The sequence below is a fragment of the Tenebrio molitor genome, chromosome X, assembly GCF_963966145.1.
Source record: "Tenebrio molitor chromosome X, icTenMoli1.1, whole genome shotgun sequence".
Classification (NCBI taxonomy): Eukaryota; Metazoa; Arthropoda; class Insecta; order Coleoptera; family Tenebrionidae; genus Tenebrio; species Tenebrio molitor.
In genome coordinates, this window is record NC_091055.1 from 9,766,125 (window position 1) to 9,789,718 (window position 23,594).

Here is a 23,594-nt window from a genome sequence, read left to right on the forward strand (position 1 = left end):
AACAACATTGTATATAATTAATGTTGCACAATTTGGGCATGGTGTAAACCAACTGTCGTAGGTTTTAACGTTTTTATGTTGATTTTTAATATAAAAACAGTGGTCTGGTTATGGTTATATAATAAATGTATTTGGTTGGACTGAGGTTAAAAGTGTTAATATGAGAAACAGTTTGTGGTTTGGTCTCGATTCTAATATAAGTTCTTCTTTCTTGCATGGCGATCTTATCCTATGGTAGTGGAAAGGAAGAAAATGCACTTCAAACCAAATTTCAAGCTCACTTGTAAGATAATTTTCTTTATTATCTTTCTCGCTGTCAGATTAGATTTTGATAACCTATTAACTTACTTAATGCATGCAGTTAGTTAGTAGTTAATTAGTTAGTTAGTTCTGCATGAATTTGAATAACTACGCTTGGAGACGTAATTTTTCGAGAATGTTGTTTGACACTTTTTGAATTTTCAGGGCCTGGTTGAAGGGTGCCATAGTGTTGGTGTTTCTGTTGGGATTGACGTGGACCTTCGGCTTTTTGTACCTCAACCAAGAGTCGGTCGCGATGGCATACTTGTTCACGTTTTTGAACTCGCTTCAAGGATTTTTCATCTTTTCGTTCCACTGCGTCCAGAATGAGAAGGTCAGTTGTTTTTGGAGATGCGGAAGTGTTCGTGTACTTATTAAAACGTATGTGTGTGTATGTGCGCAGGTTCGTAAGGAATATCGCAAGTTCATCAGGCGCCATTCGTGGTTGCCGAAGTGCTTGCGTTGCTCCAAGCCGGGTGGTGGCGCTGGCAGCAGCAGCGGAAGTTCCGGAATGAACAAGGAACGAAGAACGAGCATTTACGCCGGTTCGAATGGCAATCCCTCTGGTACAAATTCACACTCGACGGATAATTCCGTGCTATCTCCACATGGAACTAGTGTGGGTACCAACAATATAGTCATCTCGAATAATCTTAATAACGTGCGTCCTACCGCGCTAGTCCAGGTTCTAACTAGAACCGATCTCAACAATGCTAGTACCACCACTACCAACCACAATCGACTGCACAATGTTTCTCAACAAGGTACTACCCTGCTTTAACCATGCAGCTCTTGTCTATTAATGTAGCTTTCTTCACTACGTTCTTCAAGGACGAACACGTCAACCATCACTTAATTCATCCTGTTTAGTTAGTATTGTGGGTCGATCCGTGTAATCCATCACCTAATAATGAACATTCCGAGTTGTTTGAGCTGCTTACTAACTCGCGTGTGGTGCTGTGGTGGTGCGTGCATTGCGCGCCCCCTCTTGGCATGTTCTCTCTGTTTTATTTTTATTTGTTTGGTAAGACTTGGTTTTACTAACGCTTCCTACTTGCTTACTGACGACGATAGGTGAAGGCGCCCTCTGTTACAGTTGCAGCGAGAATGGAACTCCCGGAGTTGCACCAACGTGAATCGCATAGGCAGAACTCCTGTGCCCACTTCTACTTCGGGCAACACGACTGCTACTCTGTGTCGCCCAGCCCGAGACGGCACACAAACACCCCCACCCGTTCTCGAACCCCCAAACACCTCCACGCTACCTTACATTCGTAATTTTTATAAAAACTCCACGGTCACTCCAAACTTACCCAAATCTGCCTCCACATGGGGTCCTCTTCACAAGCCCTTACACTGGAAGGTGCGTAGCACGCCCCGCTCCAGACAAACACCCTTATCTTGCTTTTAGAAAGTTGAGGGGGGCGCGTCTGGGGCTGGTCCCGAGTAGAAAGCCTGCATGGTGACGTTAACCCGATTTTCCTCTGTCTGTTCTTATATTCTTTTGCTTGATACTACTTACTACTACTACAGTTACTATTATTACTTAGTACTACTAATTATCGTCAGAGCGTTGTTGGTGGTCGCCGTTTGATTGATTTTTGTTTTTTGCAGAACATTTCTTTTAAGTCATATAGTCGTGATTCGGGACACGGAGGATCAGAGCAAGAGGATTCGCCCAGATCACACACAATCGTAGCCGACACTAGGCTGAACAATGCCAAAGATGTTCGTCGCCAAGCATACGTTTCATCCGATTGCAATCAAGCCATCATCGAAAACAACGTCCAACTGAACTACCCGGACTACAACAGGAGACACGACACCATACCTCACCCGAAGCACCTCCCTCTACCCCAAAGTCTGCAACCTCACGGAACTCGCAAGAAGAATGGAAATTTCTCGAAACCTGGCGGCAACCACTGGAGTCACCACACTTACACCGAGATATACGACGGGAGATCCCCCAGAGGTCTGGCTCCCGAAGACGACCCCGTCTACGAGGAGATAGAAAGGAACGAGATACAGGTCAGCGACATGAGCGATGAAGACGGAAAGAGACAGAGCGACATGAGTCGGCAATCGTCGCGTTCGTACGGCGATCATCGCCCGTTGATCCCGTACAGTCCCGGAACCGATCGGAGCATTCTCGAAGCCGTCAAGAAGGAGCACAATCGATACCCCCAGGAGATGGAGAATTACAGGATGAGAGCCAACATGTACAGAGGTGACACTGTGAGGTCCTTAGCTGCCGTCTTAGATGGAGAAACTGTAGTGTGCCATTTAGAACCACCCGAGATGTACCCACGTGACCCGTATACGTCCCGAACTCTGGTCCTGCCCCAGTATAGTGAGAGTTAGGAAACTGCCATTCGCAAGTGAATATCTGTGATCTTACACATGATCAAACTTTTCGGTCATTTATTATATTAAGTTAGTAAAGCTCAGCTTGATTGAATGAAGGAAAGTGATAATTTTATAATAGTGAACTATTTTAATAAAGTATTTATGTGAATACGAATGTCTATTAGATGTGAGTTATTCCAGTCAACTTGTTATATGTTAATAATTTCTGTTTTTGACTGTAAATTATTCTTTTTCTGTTTCCATTCCCTATTTTTAATGACTGTATTCCAGTGTTAGCTCGACAGAGCACTGTCATCGATATATCGTAATTTTAATGTAATATTCTCGTCTCAGTTCGGTTCCAGACAATTCGAAATTCTTCTCGGTTTATCTTGTAGTGCTTCTTAAGCCGTAACTTAGCCAGCACAGATTGTATATATAGAAATAAACAATTTCTAATTAATATAAACTCGGCACTTCTCCCTCTCCAAAACTTATTTATTTATTGTATTTAACTTTTGAGTTGTGAAAAAACATCAACTGTTCGATGTTTGTGTTGTCGAAATTATTTAATTAGTAAAAAATGTATTTATGTTATATTGTATATATTGTATAGAGCTTTGTACATGTTGATTGAATGGTACGATATTAGTCAGGCATAAATTGTTATTATTGCTATGTCCATTAACACATAGCTAAAATAAACAATACACCATTATACAAAACAATGTATTAAATTTTAAAATTAAATCACAAAGTCTGACCAATAAAATTAATTTTCTTGTAGATTATAGAACTTTCTATACCCAACCTCATTTCCATCAGAACTAACAAATATTGTATTAAATGTATAAAAAGTTCAATAAATGGAAAAAACACAACTACTAGTTATTTAAAACAATCTTGCCATATTTTTTCGCACATTTTAAACGTTTTTATTCATTTATTATCATCATAACATAACAGATCAGAGATTTGTTTGAACGGCGCCGTCAACAACAAGGATAAAAACACCGAGCTCCCACTTAACAGTTCTTCTTTCAGCAACTGTCAGATCAGATCTCTCAGAGAAATCACTTCGTTAACAGAATGATTTATTTTTGCAATATAAATTTTTTACAATAGTAACAAACTGAAGAATATGATATTGCTATATGTATAGATAAAATAGTTACAGAAAAGTTCAATTAAAAATTATACATTTCTGTTTCACGTAAAAGAAAATATTTATTGAACATCTTGGAAACATCTCATTAGGTTCCGCGATATAAAGATCGCGACGTTTGGCCGCTCAATAATTTCTTTCGTTTTATAAACTATATTTTAAAAATAAATGTAACCAGAAACGAAATGAATTGTTTTTAATGATTGATCAATAAATATTTACAATGTCTGTCTGTTCTAGTATAGGTCTACTTGTTACAATGCAACTAAATAATTTAACATGTTAACTGAATAAACAATTCCATGTTAGCAAGAAAGAAAGAAAAATAAGTGGGAACAAAATGTGCAAACGTATATTGTGATATCCGCAATTGACAATTTTGTACTACGGACAACATCAATAAAGAAATTCCTAAGCCTTACCTTATTATAACAATCTACAAATAATACAAGATCTTCATTTTTTAAAATGTTTAAAAGCTGAAGATTTTATAGTAAAAAATAGAGAAAAGTAGTATTACACAGTCAACCATTCCTTTTACACTGTTAATGCTTGCTAAAAGATATCGTTAGCGATATCGCACGAATTTATCGTAAATAAGTTTTGTTACTACTTGTTATACAAATAAAATAGGACTTCAAGTCACTAACACAGTTTCGTCTGAAATAAATACATTTTAGAATGTTTTTCCTCAAGTAAATAAAACAGGAATTATCAAAGACAAACTGGGGGCACGCGAATGACAAAAAAAAAAGATGATAATTTAACAGCCCCGTCTGTTTGTTTAGTAACTAATTCACTCCTCACAGGCATTCTTTTCATTTTAATTCTCATCTTTTTCATATTTCATTTTCTTGCTAAACATGGGACGTTCCTCTTGTAAACGCTTCGTGGATTTATTTGTGGTCTGTGAATCTACGAAAAAAAAACAGCAAAAATGAGCGACGAACGTGAACCACACTGATCATGACCTACCTTGCAACCACCTTACTTGCGTGGCGGGTCCGTAACCTTTGTCATTTTTGGCGGCGATTCTAAATATTATCGCCGCTTTTGTAGACGTATCCAAATGGGCAGCAGCCAAGGTAGCATTCGGGACCACGCAAGAGTTGTTCGGGCCGCAGTACACTCGCACGAACGCTAGTTGCACTGGAGGAGTGGCTTTCTCCTGAAATTGATAAAACTCGTTAAAAGTTGTTCTTTGAATGTGGACGGACAATATCAATTGCATTTACGAACATCATAAATTGAATAAACGAGGTGACAAAATGACAAAAATCTGTTAAACGCCCATTCATTTCATAAAATTTGTTTTGGAATTATTTTTTATTCAACGATAATCAAAACACTTTCATTAATCACTAACTCATTATGCAGTGCACTCAAGTTTTTTAAAAAACATTTTACATTACGCTAACAAGGTTATTGAAAAACGTCAAGTAAAAAAAAAAATAAAAAATACTGTGCAGACAAATACCGCGTGAGCAACAATAGCTGACTTCCATATCGCCACCACAGTTCTCAGCTATTAGGATAAACAAACCAGTTTTGTAGTGAGTTCTAATAGGGAAGTGCCAAAGTTTTAAAATTTCTATCGGGCTTCGCTGAATAAAAAGTATATTCGAAAAAATTGTAATTTCAAAAAGTGTAATTAGCTGTGCACTTGTCAACTCAAAAATTTGTTCTCATGTGTAGTGCCTTCGTTTTGTGGAGTTGTTGGCTGTGCTGTGTTGCTGTGTTCTGATCATTTTATAACTGTAAGTCCAGAAATCTCGTCTGTTATCGGGCCGGTATTGTTCAGAACACAGGTTTACAACATAACCTTGCCGGTTTGTTTACCCTAATAGCTGATAGGGGTGGGGATATGGAACTGATCTATTGCTGTTTGAGTTGGCAATAAATCTATGGTGTCTTTTTGCGTCCATTCACATTTTATCAATAAAATATTGCAAAAACCCAGACGTTTAAATTTGAAATTTATGTCAGCTGTCAATAATAACAATAAAAAACGGAAATATACTCCGTACACCGATTGCACGTTTTTTGACATACACAGAGACAAGTGTCTACGTGGTAAAAAGTAGAATAGCGCCCAAAACATTTGTTATATCATTCATACTCGAAAACTCAATAATTTCAACAGTTTATAACAACCGAAAACACTTGTACTGAAACTTAATTCGGACTGACAGCTGTAATTCAGTAAAGAACATCATAGGCGTAGGATTACTACACTCGGGAATTAATCTGCAAAGCTACAATGGTTTCCTAAACAACGTGAAACAATTTACGATGGAGAGTTTAGTACTTTTCACTGCGTTATGTTTTGGAACTAGAATTTAAAAACGTGGAATCTATCAGTGTACGGTGTATATTAGACGTTCACGATTGTTTTAAACACGCAGCAGGCCAAGATATTTTTTGTTACATTGGCGTCAGGTCCTATCACATGACGTTTCGTTTTTATAAATATTCGTTTTGTCAATTCCTTAGTTGATTTAGTGCAATTCAATTATAACCTAAAATAGATTTATTATGACAAATCACAATACTGCCAACTAAATATTTTCATAGATAATCCGAATTTGAAACAACTTTGAAAATTTTATAGGTACAATTCAGTCTTGCCAATTTCAAGTAAAATTTTTATGACCAACTAAAACAGTTATTGTTGCTCATGCGGTATAAGAGTGGGTGTTTTTTTTTAATTTGGCGTCGAAGCTGGCGTTGAAGAGTCGATTGTGAACGCAGCACCGGATTACAACTCTGATCGCTGTTTAAACCTAACCTCACTTTTTGCGTGTTTTTAATATGCAGTTTGAAAAATCACTCTTTTTTAAGACGAATGGTTCAAATTTAAAAAAAACACCTTTACAATTAAGAACATTTGAGAGTCCAGTTGGCCATGAAAAACGGAAGTCGATCACATCTGTCAATAACAACTGACAATAAATTTAGATATCTTGATAAAGACGTAGAGTGCGATTCAAAGCAGAACAGGACATCACGTAGTCTGCGTAGAAAGGCAATTTCAGACGTCGGCTCAGTCCATTGTTTCAAGGGAAGGACGTGTATGACAGTGGCGGCGTTAAAAAGTAAAACTTTTCCTGTTTTTACGCTTATTGTTGTCTATCACTTGTGTACTACTTGTGTTGTGTAAAATACAAAAACCGTATTTAAAATTCAAATAAGTAAATAGTAATTATTTGATACGCCACTGGTCACTTCAACGGCGCGCATCTTAAGCTCCGTCCTTGTCCTGTTCTGGTTTGAATTAAGCTCTACGTATCAATCTACGACTCAACTTTTGTTATTGTGTGCATTTAATTTCTTTTAACATAAAACACTTGCACTTACTTTTCCGCGTACGGCAAGATAAACAGAATATTCCAAGATATCTCCTTGATTACTGCTGGGGGGTTCCCACGAGAGGTGCGCACCGTCTCCAGATTTGGCTATTTTGATGGCGGATGGAGCTCCTGGGAAGCCTGGCAGACAAGTCTTGAAGGCAGAGACCTGTCAAAAAGTATTTTTAAATGAAAATGTCTTCGAATAAGAGTCGCACGTGTCGTACCTCGCTCCAGTCGCCGATTCCTACTGAATTGATAGCCGCCACTCTAAATTTGTAGGCAGTACCTGGTTCAAGTTGAATTCTTGAATATCCAGACAAATCTGGCAAACTATCAACTGACAAATCGGAAAAATCGTCCAACAGAAAATAGCTTAGTACGTCACAACTGTTCCCTTTAATGAACCCGACCGTGTGCCATAACTCCTTGTTAATCGCTTCCGTAATATTATTCACAGTATCAGTCTTCTTGTTTTCTTTTGAGTGGTCTAAAGCGGCCGAGGCTAAGGCAGATAAGGCGTCGCCCTCTTCTTTTTTCACTTCATCAAGGGCATTCTCTCCGGATGGTTCTTGTCGTTCGGCGAAACCGCCAGTTTCTTGACCGCCGGCAAAGCCGCCACCCAACTCACCGTCCAAATTAGTGCTCTCGAACTTGTCCTCTTCGTTCTCTTCCATGCTCTCCTCTTTCAAAGACGTCACCTCCATCTTCTCGCTGCCGTCGCCGATGGTGCCGTTCATCGATGTGGCGTCCGTCATGTTCTCGTCGTTGGTCGCCTCTTCATTGTTCTGATTGTGTGCCACCTCCAGCGAATCTTTGCTACCGCCTCTCAGGCCCATTTTGTAGTTGAAAGGCTTGAACGGGGGCATCGTGAGCGTACGCAGGGAACCGCCTTTCAGACCCAGGGTCGGGTTGATGCCGTTGTTGTCGAACAATATGGTTGTCGAATCTTCGCCGGTGGGAGACTCCGTCGCCGTCGGTGGCGGTTCCACGTTGTTGTCTTCCAACTGCCTGATTAAGTTCTGCTCCGCGGTCTCTCCAACTTCTTCGGCCACCGAGACGTCTTTCACGGGTTTGGGGTCGATTAAACCCGCCTCCGCCGCTAGTGCCGCCAACGCCGCGTCCGTCGTCGCCGGACCGTCGAACGACGAAGAGGCTGTCGGGAAATCTTGGATTACAACAAATTACTCGGAGGGTGCGAAGCGTGGGCTACAAACCTATTGTAGCTGTGGGTTGTTTGGGCCGCGATACCACCACCAACTTGGGTTGTTCGGCGTTGTTGGACGAAGCGATTGTCGAAGTCACCGGCAGTCGAACGATCTTGCCCAGACCTTGTTGAGGTTGCATCAGCGTAACTTTGTTTCCGCCGGCCATCTGCACGGTGACCGGTTTCCCGCCAATCATTACCTGTTTCTAAACAAATTGTACTCTGTCACAATTTTTAAAACATTTCAAGTATGTACTACCTTTCAGGAATTAGTCACAAGATGGTAATTTTAAATTGAGAAATGCAAGATCTTATTAGACAAGGTCGGGTGTAATAATTATATTCACGAAAATAAATTATTAAAAATTCTACGTACAAATTACAAATCCAAATGCAACAGTAGAATCATTGCAGACTATGAAAAACAATTTTGGTCAAACTTCTCCCACTCCGAAACGAATAACAACTGGATTAGTGGATTGTTAGAAAGGTAGAGTCAAAACGAAAGATGACAGGGCGGAGCTTAGGATGCGCGCTCTGCAATTTACCGCTGGCACTGGCGTATCATACAATGGTCAGTTTAGGGGCAAACAGTTAACCAAAACTCATTTTCTTCATGAAAGAAATTCTACACCGAGATCATCTACTTTTGTTGTAGAACCTCTTAACAGAATGATGAAAACTATCTTCATCTCAGAATTCTCAGAACATTCCCCTACACCCTGTACAGCATAAACAAAAGAAAAATCTTTTGACTCCACCACTGTTATATACGTAAGCTGAATTCAAGTGATTTACAAATTCCACATTCGTCTTCTGCGCAAACCACGTGATGCCATGTTTCGTTTTGACTTTACCTCTACACTTCTACAGCGCAATAGCGCATCACCATCACGTAGAGAACGCATTTGCATTTGATGTTTCAATTTAGGTTATGTAATTAGATGACCCTTTCTTAGTCTGTGTTCTCATTTGTTTCTGCTGATAATCGAAAGGGGCCACTACTGATCACTCATTTAAATAAATTAGTTATTCCAGAATAATCAATTACATTGAAATTGAAACACAACTTACACCACTCAATTCTTTGAATCTACATTATGGAATCGACGCATTGTAATAACCCCCAGCTGTTTTTTTAATCAAATAACCACAACACCGCCATTTACAGCCAAAATAAAGCTGACATTGTACACTTTTGACGTAGGGTGAAAAATCTCATCATATAAAAATTGAGGTTATTAGAGATATTAGTAGCTCGGCATGTTAATAAAGTTAGTAACAACTATGTAATTAGAGAGTTTAATAAATGTCTTACTTTGCGAGGCATTTTTAATAACACGTTCAAATTTTAGATGCGAGTTTGCGTACTTTGACATTAAAAATGACAAGCGTTGGCCAATAGATATCATTAAATTCCCTAAGTTCAGTAAAATTTTATACTTGCAAACCTAAATCAACAGGTTGTGGTTCTTTGATTAAAAAATAGACTATACGGTGTGATCAAGAATGACTGCGTCTGTTGGTAACAATGAAATTTGGCAAATTTGAAAATTACAATCAAAGGTTCATTTTTGTAATAGCATAAACGTAACCGGCATAACCAAAAATGTTTTTAATGTCGTCTCAAGTTAAAAAATTCAGTCAGTGCGAATTACGAGACAAAAAATACCAGTACTTTTCAATTGTTTCATTGCCAACATTGTTCATCACATATGTACATAAGATTTTGGACGGACTCACGACCAAATATGGTTTTCCGATGCATGAGATTTTTAAATATTGATGCTTTTTATGAATTGTTTTACTTTTTAAACAATTATACAAAGTGATAATACCGAATTTTATTTTTAAATGTTACAAATTTACGTTTGTAGCAAAATGTTAATTTTTAGAAAACTGTTCTATATGTATTTACATAATTTCTTTTTGCCATTAATCTTTACTCTCATAAGTCTCATAACTTACCATTTTGTCGCTGTTAACGTCAGATATCTGTCAAATAAACCAACAAAACATATTGCAGTGTTGTAAATAGCCGAATAAAAAAATGTTCTTAATTGTACGGTCCTTCTTGATCACCTTGTATTTTTTAACATTTTTTCAAAGCTCGCGATAGCGAAATTATTACCGAAGTAAAAAAAAAAACATGATTCCGACTCTTCAAACTTGAAATAAAACTGGGCGCTGATCCATCAAATATCGTAAATATATTTTTCAAATTATGTATAACGAAAATTAAAGAAAAAAGATAAAAGAAGCGGTGCTTTAAGCTCTCAACAATTTTAAAACAATATTTTTTTATTAATTCAATTCATCGGCTTTGTAAATATGCATACTTTTTGTAAACATTTTTGTTATTAATGTTTTCAAGACTTAAAACAGTTTCTGCAGACTCCTATACGATGTTATATAAAATTAATCACAATCGTTTCTTTAACAGAACAGCAGGCTATTTTTTGAAAATCTATTTCGAATACAAAGAAAATGAAGTAGAGCTGCGTGAGATCCTTAATAGTACATTATTTAACTCGTGGGCCTTTCAAACGCTCGTTTCACTCGCATTTTAAACTGGCCCACTCATGCCATAAAGAGCCCAATTTACACAAGAACGGGTTGAATACGACTTTATTTTGTTCGACGAGCTCCTTAAAGGCTCCAAATCGCTTAAAATTTTCAAAATTGGCTTGACGCTTTGTTTTGACAAGTTGTGAGATTTATCAAAATTCGTTCACACAGGGGAAAATTCTCACATTCTGACTGTGTCGAACAAAAAAAATTATTTAAACCCTTAAAAACAACTTTAAAATAAAATTATGTATTACCGATTTCTTCTACCGTTCAGTAAGTACATACACATATTGTTTTTAATGATTTCCCAATTTAATTACTCCGACACTGAACATTTTCCAATAGGGAACCTATAGGTTTTTACACGTTTAAAAATATATATAAATATCTAAATTTTCCATATTTTCGACAAGAAATTTTTCTCACAAACAAAACAAAGATGGCTAACGCACAAACGTATGAGATTGTTGAAAATAATTTAGACCGATCAACTATGACAATACAAAATTCTTCATCAATTGCATCTGGAGTTTTAAGCAACTACATTTTTTGCGCACACTTTTTTAAACATTCATTTTTCCGATACTAAATTTATAAACATAAAATTAAACGCAAATAGCAAACAAGTACAACCCAACCTTTCTACTTTTTGAGAAGAAATTTTTGTTACAAAGAAGATAGATCGCAGTGACTTAACAGAGCACAGTGAAAAATATCCTCATCCACCAACCAAGCGTTTTATTATTTTACAATCAGCTAATTCCACTTCCTACCATAATATGGCAGATCTGTGAAAAATTTCTCCGCGGAGAGTCAACACAAACCAATGTCCTTTAATTGGTTGTAGGATGAAGGTAAAATACGAGATTCCGGCAAGTAAAATTGTTTCAGAAAAACTTGCGCAACACACACAGACACAAAAAAAAAGCCTTGTCGGAATAATGCTTGACGTAATCCACCGAGCTGGTGGGAACTGTCGAAACTTGTGGAGAGCTTAATTTACTGTTACTGTTTTTAATCTAGTGTGCATACTTACTTGTTTGAAAAGCTTAAAGACTAGTATTTTAAACAACACGTTCGTCAAAAAGCAAATTTGCACTACAAGTACTGGACAACTTACTGTATTTTTCGAGATGGTTAGTGTTTTGGGCGACCCGACGACTGTCATGGGCATCGACAGGGTGATGGGTTTCCCGATTTTAACACCTTGTATTCCTGTAATCGCCGAGGAGGACGCTATCGGTTGTACATTTACCGTTGTGGACTTGACAGCAGAAACTGTTTGAGCATTAGTGGCGGACTGCATATTTCTGATGCCGCTATTCGAACTGACAACAATGACTTGTTGGTTGTTGATGGTCGGTATCTGTCCGGTTGCGTTCTTCGACAGCATCAACTTTCCGGTCGCTTTGTTCATCTGTATCAGATTCGACGGTATGGCTTTGACCGTTGTCAAGACTTTACTAGTCGGATTGCTCGGCATTATTTTGACTATTGTGTTTTTGGGTTGTTGTGGCGATTTGTTCTGTACAATGTTGCCGGCTTTAGGTAGCGTCGCCAGAGTCATGCCCGTGCTGGTTTTGACTAACGTGACAACCTGCTGCTGTATGCCGCTCTTTTGTATAATACTGCTGCCTTTTTGAACTATCAGCGGTTTGCCCGCCACTTGTGATGTCTGCCTTATTATCGGACCGGTCGTGCCTTGAACCCGCACGTTCGGCGAAGCTGGAAGAGATTTCTCACGTAAGTTTCACCATGAAAAGGCAACCGCCTTATGATAATCACCAATTTTGATTTGAGATGTTTGTGGGGCAACAGTTATTTTTTGGGTAGCAGCAGCTGCTGCAGCTAGTGCCTGAATGCCTGACAACATACTAGCTTGTGTGGGATCAGTATTCACGGCACTCTGTGGAGGTGCAATTAAGAGTGGAGCACATGCTGATGTATTTTTCACCGCATTTCGAACTATAAATAATAAGAACACTGGTTATTTCAAATACAAAAAAAAAAAAACAAGATTCTTCGAACGAGTTTCACAAACTGAAAAAAACTGATGCGAATACTCCGATCCACGTCGAACAAAACTTGGCGCCGAGTATGACGCATCGTTGTTTCTTCGTTTGTTAAACTCCTCCACGTAAAATAATAATAATAATAATAAAAACAAATTTACCGCTACTTGCATGGCAAACCAAAGCTGCGCGCAATCACGTCCAGTAAAATTTTGAACAAACACCAAATCAAATCAAATCAAAATAATCATGCATGAAACAATAGAGAGAAAGTACCAAACTCGATGGATGAATGACAGTGAGTACATATTAGAAAAAAAAAAGAAACTCCAAAATACAGGTGTCCCAAACACTGATCTACAGGCCAACATCATAGCCACTGAACAAGTCGTCAAAAAAATAAAAGGTAAATTACCGTGTTCTTGTTATTTATCGATGGCGGGACATTGGCCTGTCACTGTTGAACTTTTGTTATTTTTCCCCACATTTCGCGTCACCAAATCAATTATTATTTCTAATATGTAGACAAATTTCGGTTATTCGTCGATACGTTATTTACTTGTCATATTACCTTTAATTTGTGTTGTTGTTTTAGGGGGACTACCAACTTGATTTGTTTGAACGATTGGTTGTTTAGGTTGCGTCACTGCCGGCGGTACTTTGGCCACTGGTGTTGCTTTGGGCGAAGCCAATAATGGAGGCACTGCAGGCACTGGTTTAGATGCAAGATTTGATGCAGAAGAAGGCGTTGGCAAATCGTATTTTTGAATCTGAACACAACATGTAAATTCACTCCATATGATTGTTTACAAGACAACGACAAGAAAACCGCAATCTTACACCCGGACAGTCGGAACAAATACTAAACTAAGAATAATTACTCAATTGCCAATTTAACAACGTAACCTTTCTCTCCAGGACAACATTAACCGAAGAATCATCCACGTCAACTCCAATAATCGAAATTTCTACAAACCAGGATGTCCAAACACGCAATTGTTTTAACTTGACAATTTCGACGTGCAGTAATACCAACTTAAACCGCAAATAACATAACGGCCCGATAACATTGTTATCAAATCGATCATTGCGACTCTCGCTTAATTTAAATTAAAACAAACGTCACGACAAAAATGTAATATATTTTAATTTGAATCCAAACAAATGAAACAAATGAGACAAAAGAACAAATTAAAAAAATAAAAAAATAACTCCCGGCTTCAACAAGTACGCACCTGCAAAATGTACATCTGAATAGATGGGGAACCGTTCCAATTGACTTCTAACGAGTGAGTTCCCGCTTTTACTAAAGACACTCTGCTCGGAGGTGCGGGCCGGTCCACTTCCAAATACCACATGTCTTTACAACAGACCTGTCCCAAAATTTTATTAAAGCACTATGCATTTTCTACTCATACTACCTGATTTTTCCAAGCTTTCCTGTATCCGTCTCGTCCAGACCAAATGTAGAGACGCGTACTTACACCGACTGAACAATGCCCGGCCCTGGCACACGGCACGTTTTCTTCACCTGCTTCAATATTGAGCTGTTCCCAGCTCATTGTTTCTGTAACATTACAACATTTCAATTTTTAACCATTAAAACGCGATGCAATCGTCATGTGGGCGGCCAGCATTGATTAGAATTATTTTTATCTTTTACGGTATTAAAATATTGACAGAATCACCCCCACAACAAACACACACATACACATGTAACAACACTGTAACACGACGACCGCAATATTTGACACTCTCGGTAAAATTACTTTTTTTTCTTTCCACAAAATGCCAAAATATGGTGTTCTTTAAAAGTGATAAACAACAATAATGAATTTAATACCGCAAACACATTTTGGTTTTCATTTTTAAAGATAACGCTAATTCGACAAGACTACCACAAGACAAACTATTTTGAAAGATGAAATTATAAAAATTTACGAGAAATCAAGATTTTCTCTTCCGTAAGGCTTTGTAAAAGCATCGATTAAAATTGATTGAAATAGATAGCAACTTATGTAAATAAATATATTTGTAATGACTTTTTATACGGATTTTGAGTAATTGTTGTAAATGCCCGTCGACTGATTTATCTTACCTAAATTCAGGCAAGCCATGGTGCTCGTACATTTCCATTCTTTTTCGTTAGTGGACGTTTTAACTTCGTCAGCTACTACAGGCACCCAACCGCCGAAAACGAACATTCTGTGTCCTATCAGCGTGGAAGTGTGAAGCGACCTCGGCAAAGGCGTCGTTCCCGATATTTGGGGTTTGCTCCATGTGCGGGTTTCAGTCTCCAAAAACCACAAATCACCCAATCTGCACCCGCTCATTCCACCGTAAATAACCAGAAACGACTTGTTATTTTTCTTGTCGCAGTACGCGACACCCGTGTGAGATTCCCTAGGTGGTGGCGACGAACCGCTTGTTATGGGAATGTCCCATTGAACGGGGGAGGTACGTATATCCAGGGTGTATAAATCATTCAAGTATCTCGGCACATTATTTTTTGGATCGGCACTATCGTTTGCTAAGCCTCCGAATAAGTAGACTTTGTTGTTCACTAGCGTGAAACTGTGGCCCAATCGTGGGCAAGGGGCAGGACCGGATTTAGGAGGTTTCGGTTTTAATCGACGCCATTCCCATTTTGATGCCTGATTCAAACACAAATTATTAGCAATTCAATGCGAAAATTTACCATTGTAGTGGCGACCTTCAATATTTAAATAACTACAGTTTTGTTCGGAAAAATTGATAAATTCGCAATCGCTCACCTGAAGTTCGAAAAGTTCGTTGCTATATTTTCCATACTCCACCATACCCCCGAACACCAAAAGACGCGTCCCGTCGACCACGAAACCGTAAGCGGCACATCCTGGAGGGACATCACCTTTTGTCATAGGCACGAACCATTGATTTGTTGCTAAAAAAATAACAAGAACTCAATCAAATATTCCAAACATCAGCGCGTTCTTATTATGCAAAGTATACATTAATTATTTCGTAACAAAATTTATACTGAAATAAGGCAAAAACAATTTTTTCTTTGTACGCACAATTCTAAAAATTGTGTAATCATAGAACATTAAAATTAATCCTTACTCTACGGATTTAAAATTTTAGAAACTTTGAATAAAGAAATTATTAGCACAAAAAGTGCGATACTTCCGGCAAAAACAACGCCAACCTATAAATATTTATGAATCAAAAACTGTGTCCACTATTTTAATCGCTTATTTATTTATAATTTATTTGTAAATTTCGTGGTAACAAGACTTGATTTTTTTTTTCAATTTGTTACAAAATATTTAAGTCACGTTTCTGCACTGTACAATTCAAGTTTTAAGTGATGGCAGCTTTAGCATTAGAAAGTACTTTTCTCTTTTGCGTTTCGGAATAGATTTTTATAATTTTAAATAACACGTGATGTGAATACAAAATTGAAGAGCGATGATAAAATTTTGATTTGCACTTTCTCTGGTAATTTATTTTTGGGGTAAACAAACGGATCAGCAGCCATTGTTGACATTTGACGTATGAAAATGTGGTTATGTGACAAAAAAAAATATATGACAACCGTGTAAACGAGGATGACTACGGCTGAATTAACACGAGCGCTAATTAAGCTGAAAAGATTGTCGATAATTAGGGAAAAATGCGGTTCAATTAAAATGTGCACCTCGCAACAGTGTTGAAATTTCTGAGGTTATTATAGAGGGGGAAGGAGCTAGGTTAGCGAACTTAACCTTTAACAGAGTGAGAGCGGTCAAAGTTGTATGAAAAAAATTTCACTAGTTGGGGCAACCTGTGGGACTGGTGTTTACGCGAAAAATCGCAGTACGGTCCTTGTAGAATGTTGATGTTTGCGGCCATGTTTGTTTTTGAACCGAACAATACCGAAAAAAAGACATTTGAAAATTTTTGGGTGACTTTTGAGTGTTTCGGGATCGAGAGGGATGCGGTGCGGGACGATCGGGCGAGGCTGTCGCAGACGAAGCCGCCGCGGGGGGTAAATATAAATAACAACAATCCCCGCGCCATATTTATCGGGGTAAGCGGAACATACCCGTGTTATAAACATGGAGTTCGTCGACGATTCCTTCGTTGCCGCCGCCGAAAACTACCATCAAATCTTTGATGGCCACAGCGCGGTGTCCATGTCTTGGTCGAGGTTGAGGGCCAGTGGTATTAGCCACACATTTCCACTGTAACGCCTTACCCGCCATTACGTGATCACATTGCACATAACCATCCACAAAGCCAATCGCAGCAAGTTTGCGAATTCAAACGTGGACACAGCCGAAAACGGCCACCGTTTTAAACACACCGCTATCTCACTAAGTAACCCCGGATCATACAAACAACACTGTTTACAATGAACTTCGACTATGTCTATCAAAATAACTTCCCTTTACCAACTTTAGCGGCAAAACCATCGAAAAGGTTTTCGTCAAATCGGCTTAGAACGAACGCGTAGAAACACTCGGTCGGTAAAACAGGAGAAGCCAACCCGCAGCGCCCTCTACCATCGTACAACGGAATTCACATCAGGTTTCTAATCCGGATTGCAAATACTATTCGTGCAACAGCACTTAAATCGACACAAAACTTAAAATCAAAGCTGCTAATGAAATTAAGTACTATTATCACGCGATAAGTATAAACAGTTGTACTGCTGATAAAAATCAAATTGAAGTTGGTCCGGGCGACATCAGACGGCGAAATATGAAATGACGATTCAGAGAATGAAAATAGAATGCTCTACTTGCGGATCAATCCATCCTGTATAAAAAAGGGGAGTCGGGATAGCGTCAATTGGAACACTAAACAGAGGCGTACTTGCATTTTACATTGTTTTTGGACAGTCAAAATTGCAAGAGGGTCTTAAATTAACTGACACGCCAAGCGTAAACTGTTGAAAATAAAATGAGTTTTGAATGTCGTAATAATTTTAATTTGCAACACCAACAAAAAGTGTCTAACTGCTATGGTAAAGTTGACTCAAGTTGCAAAAAACCAATTTGGATTTGCAACAGCAATTTTATGGCATTAGTCGTTTGAAATTACTTTAAAACTGTACTTATATGGAAAATATTCAACCCAAACTATGATTTTCTGGTCCCTTTCTGCCCTTATCTAGTTCAAAAATATGAAAAAAATGCTGTTGCAAATGACAAGTGGTTTTTTGCAACTTGAGTCAACATTATATGTATTTTTAATTTATCTGAAGTAAACTGCATACATCTAAAGTTGACTCAAGTTGCAAAAACCACTTTGCATTTGCAACAGCACGTTTAAGGCATTAGTCATTTGAAATTACTTTAAAACTGTACTTATATGGAAAATATTCAACTCAAACTATGATTTTCTGGTTCCTTTGTGCCTTTATTTGGTTCAAAATATGAAAAAAATACTGTTGCAAATGACAAGTGGTTTTTTGCAACTTGAGTCAACTATACACCAACGATTTAAGTGAATAAGTAAAATTTGATGTAAAATGAATTTAACCGAACAAATAATGTTTGTAAAACAGATTATACGTCAATACTTAACCAATATGTAGGGGTTAATATTTATTTAAATTCCTAAAACTTTTCTATCTTCATTATTTTGAATTTATTTATTCATAGATATGTAATGTTATGCCTCTTAAAAAATAATCCGTCTATGAATCGATGCTTTACCTTCCTCTTGAAATTCTTTTTTGTAGAACTTTGTAACGGTCTGTCATGTTCACGTGATTTTCAATAAAAATTTTTAACGTTCAGTAAACTTCTCAGAATGTCGGTTTAGTGCAGTCTGCTGATGAAAACATATTGTTCTGACTATGTGAATCTAGATGCACCGTTTAATCCTCTTTAAATATTTATAATGCATTGTCGTATCTTTAATATGGAAAACTTTGATTGAGGTTGCACTAAGATGGGATGACATCAGACAGTACCCAAAATTATGTATACGTCTGTTATTCGTTTCGATATCAATTATTCATAAGTACCAAGATAACTTAACTTCAATATACCGTAACAAGTACTAAAAAGATGGTTAGAAATTATTTTAGTCCGGTTCTGTTGTTAACACTTTGATAAGGGTTCTTGAAATTAACGGTAGAATAGTAACTTCACGTGACTCGACGATTGAAATTTTGGACTGTAACTTTAGATGGTTAAGGGCCATGATTAATATCCTTCCAATCTAAAATCCAAAGTTTTCGAATCAATAAAACCCAAATTTACGAAATCATTTATTAGTAAGTAATAAACATGGAAATGTCAAAACTGAGGAATTATTCTATAAAATCACAAGTTATCAAATAAAATATCTTTAAAACTCCAAATTTATTGAAAACTGAACATATAAAATGAAAAAACGGAGTTCGATTTTAAAATTATTTCTTCTTGGCAGCCTTTTCTGCAGCTTTTGTGACTTTACCAGCACCGGCGTCTTTGAAGCTGACGCTCTTGATAACACCTACAGCGACTGTCTGCCTCATATCACGGACAGCGAAACGTCCCAAAGGCGGGAACTCCTGGAATGATTCGACGCACATGGGCTTGGATGGTACCAGATTGACGATGGCGGCATCTCCCGATTTGATAGCCTTGGGATTCTCCTCAGTGGTCTTGCCTGAACGGCGATCGACTTTCTCTTTGATTTCTGCGAACTTGCAAGCGATATGGGCGGTGTGACAGTCTAGAACTGGAGTATAGCCATTGGAGATTTGGCCTGGATGGTTCAAAACGATGACTTGAGCTACGAAGTCAGCGGCGCCCCTGGGTGGGTTGTTCTTCGAGTCACCGGCGACGTAACCGCGACGCAATTCCTTCACGGACACGTTCTTCACGTTGAAACCGACGTTGTCGCCGGGAACGGCTTCCTGCAGGGCCTCGTGGTGCATTTCAACAGACTTTACCTCAGTTGTGATGTTGGCCGGAGCGAACACTACGACCGTTCCTGGTTTCAAAACGCCAGTCTCGACTCTGCCTACAGGTACCGTTCCGATACCGCCAATCTTGTACACATCCTGTCAACAAAAATACATTTAAAACAATTCAACACCCAACAATTCCAACTGGTCGCAAAAACGGTTCAGAAAAGATTAAGCCTTTAGAAATCATCGAGATCATGAAATTTGAATGTCATCATTATAGGAAATGTTTTGCGAAATTTGAGAGAATCTTACCTGGAGCGGGAGACGGAGGGGTTTGTCGGTGGGACGAGTTGGTGATAAAATCGCGTCCAAAGCCTCGATCAAGCACTTTCCATCAGCTTTGCCTTCTTTACGTTCGATGTTCCACCCCTTGAACCAGGGCATTTTTGTAGATGCCTCCAACATGTTGTCTCCGTGCCATCCGGAAATCGGGACGAAAGCGACTGCGGCCGGGTTGTAACCGATCTTCTTGATGTAGGAAGACACTTCTTTCTTGATTTCTTCAAAACGAGACTCGCTGTATGGGGGTTCGGTGGAGTCCATCTTGTTGACGCCGATGATCAATTGTCTTACACCCAAAGTAAAGGCGAGAAGAGCGTGTTCGCGAGTTTGTCCGTTCTTGGAGATACCAGCTTCGAACTCGCCGGTACCGGCGGCCACGATCAAGACGGCGCAATCTGCTTGAGAAGTTCCTGTGATCATGTTCTTGATGAAATCTCTGTGGCCGGGAGCGTCGATGATGGTGACGTAGTATTTCGCTGTTTCGAATTTCCACAAGGCAATATCGATGGTGATACCACGTTCACGTTCAGCTTTCAACTTATCCAAAACCCAAGCATATTTGAAGGAGCCTTTGCCCATTTCTTGGGCCTCCTTCTCGAACTTCTCGATGGTACGTTTGTCGATACCACCGCATTTGTAAATCAAGTGGCCGGTGGTAGTAGATTTACCAGAATCTACGTGACCGATGACGACAATGTTAATGTGAGTCTTTTCTTTACCCATTTTGGTCTAACCTGCAACAAACACTGCTTCAAAAATAACGGCCACGACGACCCGATCACGTGGTGCAATAATCAAAAATCAAGTAGGCGAGTCTGTCAAAAAGCACACAGAACAACGGAAAATCACACAGTAGTTATTAACAAACAAAAGCATTATAACCGTGAATCATGAACGCCGAACCAATATCCAACAGGTTGATCGACCACGACTATCAAGATCCTATTTCCGCAAGAATTTCGCCGATGAATGTGCGAAAAATCGAAATAAAACGTTAAAACATACAGAAAGTGTGCATATCGAGCGAAAAGCGTAGTTAACAACAGCGCTACTTGATTAAATTGAGATTCAGCATATGGCGGACATGACCGGAATGTATCTGTACACGTGGTGATGGAGTATGTTTTCTGTTAAAAATCAAATAAATACGCGCCCGCTGCGAAAAAACAAGTGGAACAATAATACAAACGAGTGTACTTACGATTTGGAATGGAGTAAATGCAACAGTTAACAAAATACCTAAATAATAGGAACACAAAATTTACAACTTAACGAAGCGGCAACCACACCGGACGACGAGCAAGTCAAAAAGGAAGAGGCCCGCAAGTTGCGCTCTTTTCTTTCCCCCCACACGCGACGTAGGCGATGGCGCGGCGGAAGTGCTACGAGAGTCTACGAATTACCGTTTCAAAATTACGCGCTACTTTCAATTTTAACCGATTGTAAATATTTAGATTAATTGTTTATTATGATTTGGTCGACGGAAATCGGGCCAGTTGGTCGAATTCGATTTTAATTCGCACGGTGCACCGGAAGTGCAACACTTTTTGATTAATTATTCGAAATTTTCCACCGTGAGCTGTGCGAAACTGTATCCTCCGACTAATGACTAATTTGCGATTCATAGTCATAATAATTGATAACACGATATTTGAAATAATTCAAGTATTGCTAAACTGGAATATTACTGTTTATTTAACGAATTTCATTAGAATCAGGCATTTTTATAATTTGGAATCCGCTGTTTCCTGTCTTGTGCTAATTTCCGATTGCCACCAGACTTGTAACGCCCTGACGCATACATAATTATTTCATTTGCATTTTATTTTTATTGTTTAATCTCACTAACTCGTTATTTACTCGTCGATGAGTCTCCTATTTTACCATCCGTTTATCTTCCATACTTTGCAAAAAAGTGGAAGACAAACAAAAAATGCAATTCAAACATTTCGATTTTTGATGGATAATACATTTATTCCACAAATATTTATTTTTATTTAACATAACACCAACATCCGAACACGTGGCCACGTGTTAATGGTAGACAGGTATTTGAACTTTTGACCCAATTACTGCATTTTCAGGCAACAAGTTTTAAACCTGTCCCATCGAGAACGGGAAATGTAAAACATGCATTTTTTAACTTTCTGCACCCTTCATATTAATAGCATTTTAGGGGTGATTTTGAAGCATTTAAAGTGTTGGATCACATTGTACAATACCAGAAAATATTCGGCCAATGTGTCAATAGAAAATAACTAGAAAAATACATTTCATCATTGTGCTCGCTCCAAAATATATGTCATAATGGGGGTTTAGGTGTGAATTTCAGAGTTTCTGTAACTCGACAATTGTTTATTTCAGTTAGAAGTGATAAAAACGTACCTACTTACATATTCAAAAGATTTGAAACGGCTGATAGCATAGATATTTGATAATACGGAAATGTTTATTTTGTGTAACATTGTGCAACACGAGCTTTGTGACTAATGGGTAATGATGTGAAATCTTTTACTGAATTTCTTATTTCAAATTTATTGTCAAAAGAAATGTTGGTGTAACTCGAAAACCTAATTCTATTCAACACCCTGAAAGAATGATTATTTTTTTAAACAATTAAGTGATTATCTTTTATTAAATTTTACACGGGACAATTCCAAGTGAAATTTCCGATGAATTTGCAAATAAAAATTATTTTTATATTTATCTAAATAAAAATATTCTTAATGGCGTTAGTCATGACAGTAAGTTACATATTGTAATGTTTCTGTGCATTGTTTTGTAACTTGAGTGTACAGTATTCTTAATGAAATAAATTTTTATGATAATGCAAAAAATTCATTGATATTGGCAAAATTTACATATTAAATTGATAAACCGTATTGTTGAAATTGTCTTATCAGAAATGTAATTATTGAATCTGAGTAGCAAGGGCAGTATCAGAATCGTTTTAATAATATCCATTTTGATTTTAATTATGTCGATTTTATTTTTTATTTTATTGGCGGCACTTTAGAAGTTGCGAATTACATGGCAAAATCGACAAAACTATAAATAATTCATGGAGTTATAATTGTTAGATCATTTTTATAAAAATAAAATACGAATATAAGGAGCTATATTTGTCACGATAAAATTGATAATTTGCGAGACCTAACAGAGCTGAAAGAGATATACATATCCATGTGTCCTGTGATAAATAAGTATATCAGAAGGAAAATTACGAAGTCACTGAAGCCATGCTGAAAGTATCGTATTAACTATTATGACGAAAAATTGTTTAACAAATTATTTGTCATAGAAAGTTTTTTTTTATAAACATAACGATTTATGTTAGAAGAGATCATGATTATTAGATTCAATGATAATAGTTCCTTCTTTTGGGAATTTAGTAAATTGTACTCGAATCTGAATCTGTTATTAATGTTATCAA

The 23,594-nt window shown here is 37.9% G+C and overlaps 3 protein-coding genes across 17 annotated transcripts in view; 1 reads left to right on the top strand and 2 right to left on the bottom strand.

The window, feature by feature from the left end:
• Positions 1 to 3,432, top strand: part of LOC138140334 (latrophilin Cirl-like) — a 94,247-nt gene extending 90,815 nt beyond the window's left edge. For 6 of the 11 annotated variants that reach the window (XM_069061288.1, XM_069061286.1, XM_069061285.1 and 3 more), the window contains 5 exons: positions 239 to 283; positions 466 to 634; positions 704 to 919; positions 1,397 to 1,663; positions 1,915 to 3,432. In XM_069061288.1, the coding sequence (XP_068917389.1) occupies positions 239 to 283; positions 466 to 634; positions 704 to 919; positions 1,397 to 1,663; positions 1,915 to 2,661 (1,444 nt within the window). In that variant the 3' untranslated portion in view covers positions 2,662 to 3,432. Of the gene's footprint in view, positions 1 to 238; positions 284 to 465; positions 635 to 703; positions 1,065 to 1,396; positions 1,664 to 1,914 lie in introns of all 11 variants that reach the window. The other 5 variants (XR_011162487.1, XR_011162488.1, XM_069061293.1 and 2 more) reach the window with 5 other exon arrangements.
• Positions 3,433 to 3,727: 295 nt separating this feature from the next.
• On the bottom strand, positions 3,728 to 17,439 carry Hcf (Host cell factor). Of its 5 annotated transcripts, none has more exons than XM_069061296.1 (13): positions 17,015 to 17,439; positions 15,723 to 15,871; positions 15,047 to 15,602; positions 14,370 to 14,515; positions 14,184 to 14,321; positions 13,520 to 13,718; positions 12,722 to 12,901; positions 12,057 to 12,661; positions 8,376 to 8,565; positions 7,386 to 8,326; positions 7,169 to 7,327; positions 4,787 to 4,979; positions 3,728 to 4,726 (listed from the first exon to the last, which is right to left on the bottom strand). In XM_069061296.1, the coding sequence occupies exons 1-13, from the start codon at positions 17,172 to 17,174 to the stop codon at positions 4,635 to 4,637; spliced, it is 3,708 nt and encodes a 1,235-aa protein (XP_068917397.1). In that variant the 5' UTR covers positions 17,175 to 17,439; the 3' UTR covers positions 3,728 to 4,634. The 5 variants fall into 5 exon arrangements, with proteins under 5 accessions (XP_068917397.1, XP_068917398.1, XP_068917395.1 ...); XM_069061297.1 differs by having other exon boundaries at positions 7,386 to 8,314; positions 8,376 to 8,571; XM_069061294.1 differs by having other exon boundaries at positions 8,376 to 8,571.
• A 1,740-nt stretch (positions 17,440 to 19,179) lies between these two features.
• On the bottom strand, positions 19,180 to 21,521 carry LOC138139766 (elongation factor 1-alpha). Its single transcript, XM_069060232.1, has 3 exons — positions 21,363 to 21,521; positions 20,132 to 20,895; positions 19,180 to 19,972 (listed from the first exon to the last, which is right to left on the bottom strand). Exons 2-3 carry the CDS (start codon positions 20,882 to 20,884, stop codon positions 19,337 to 19,339), a joined length of 1,389 nt encoding a protein of 462 aa, XP_068916333.1. The 5' UTR covers positions 20,885 to 20,895; positions 21,363 to 21,521; the 3' UTR covers positions 19,180 to 19,336.
• Between the last annotated feature and the right edge of the window lie 2,073 nt (positions 21,522 to 23,594).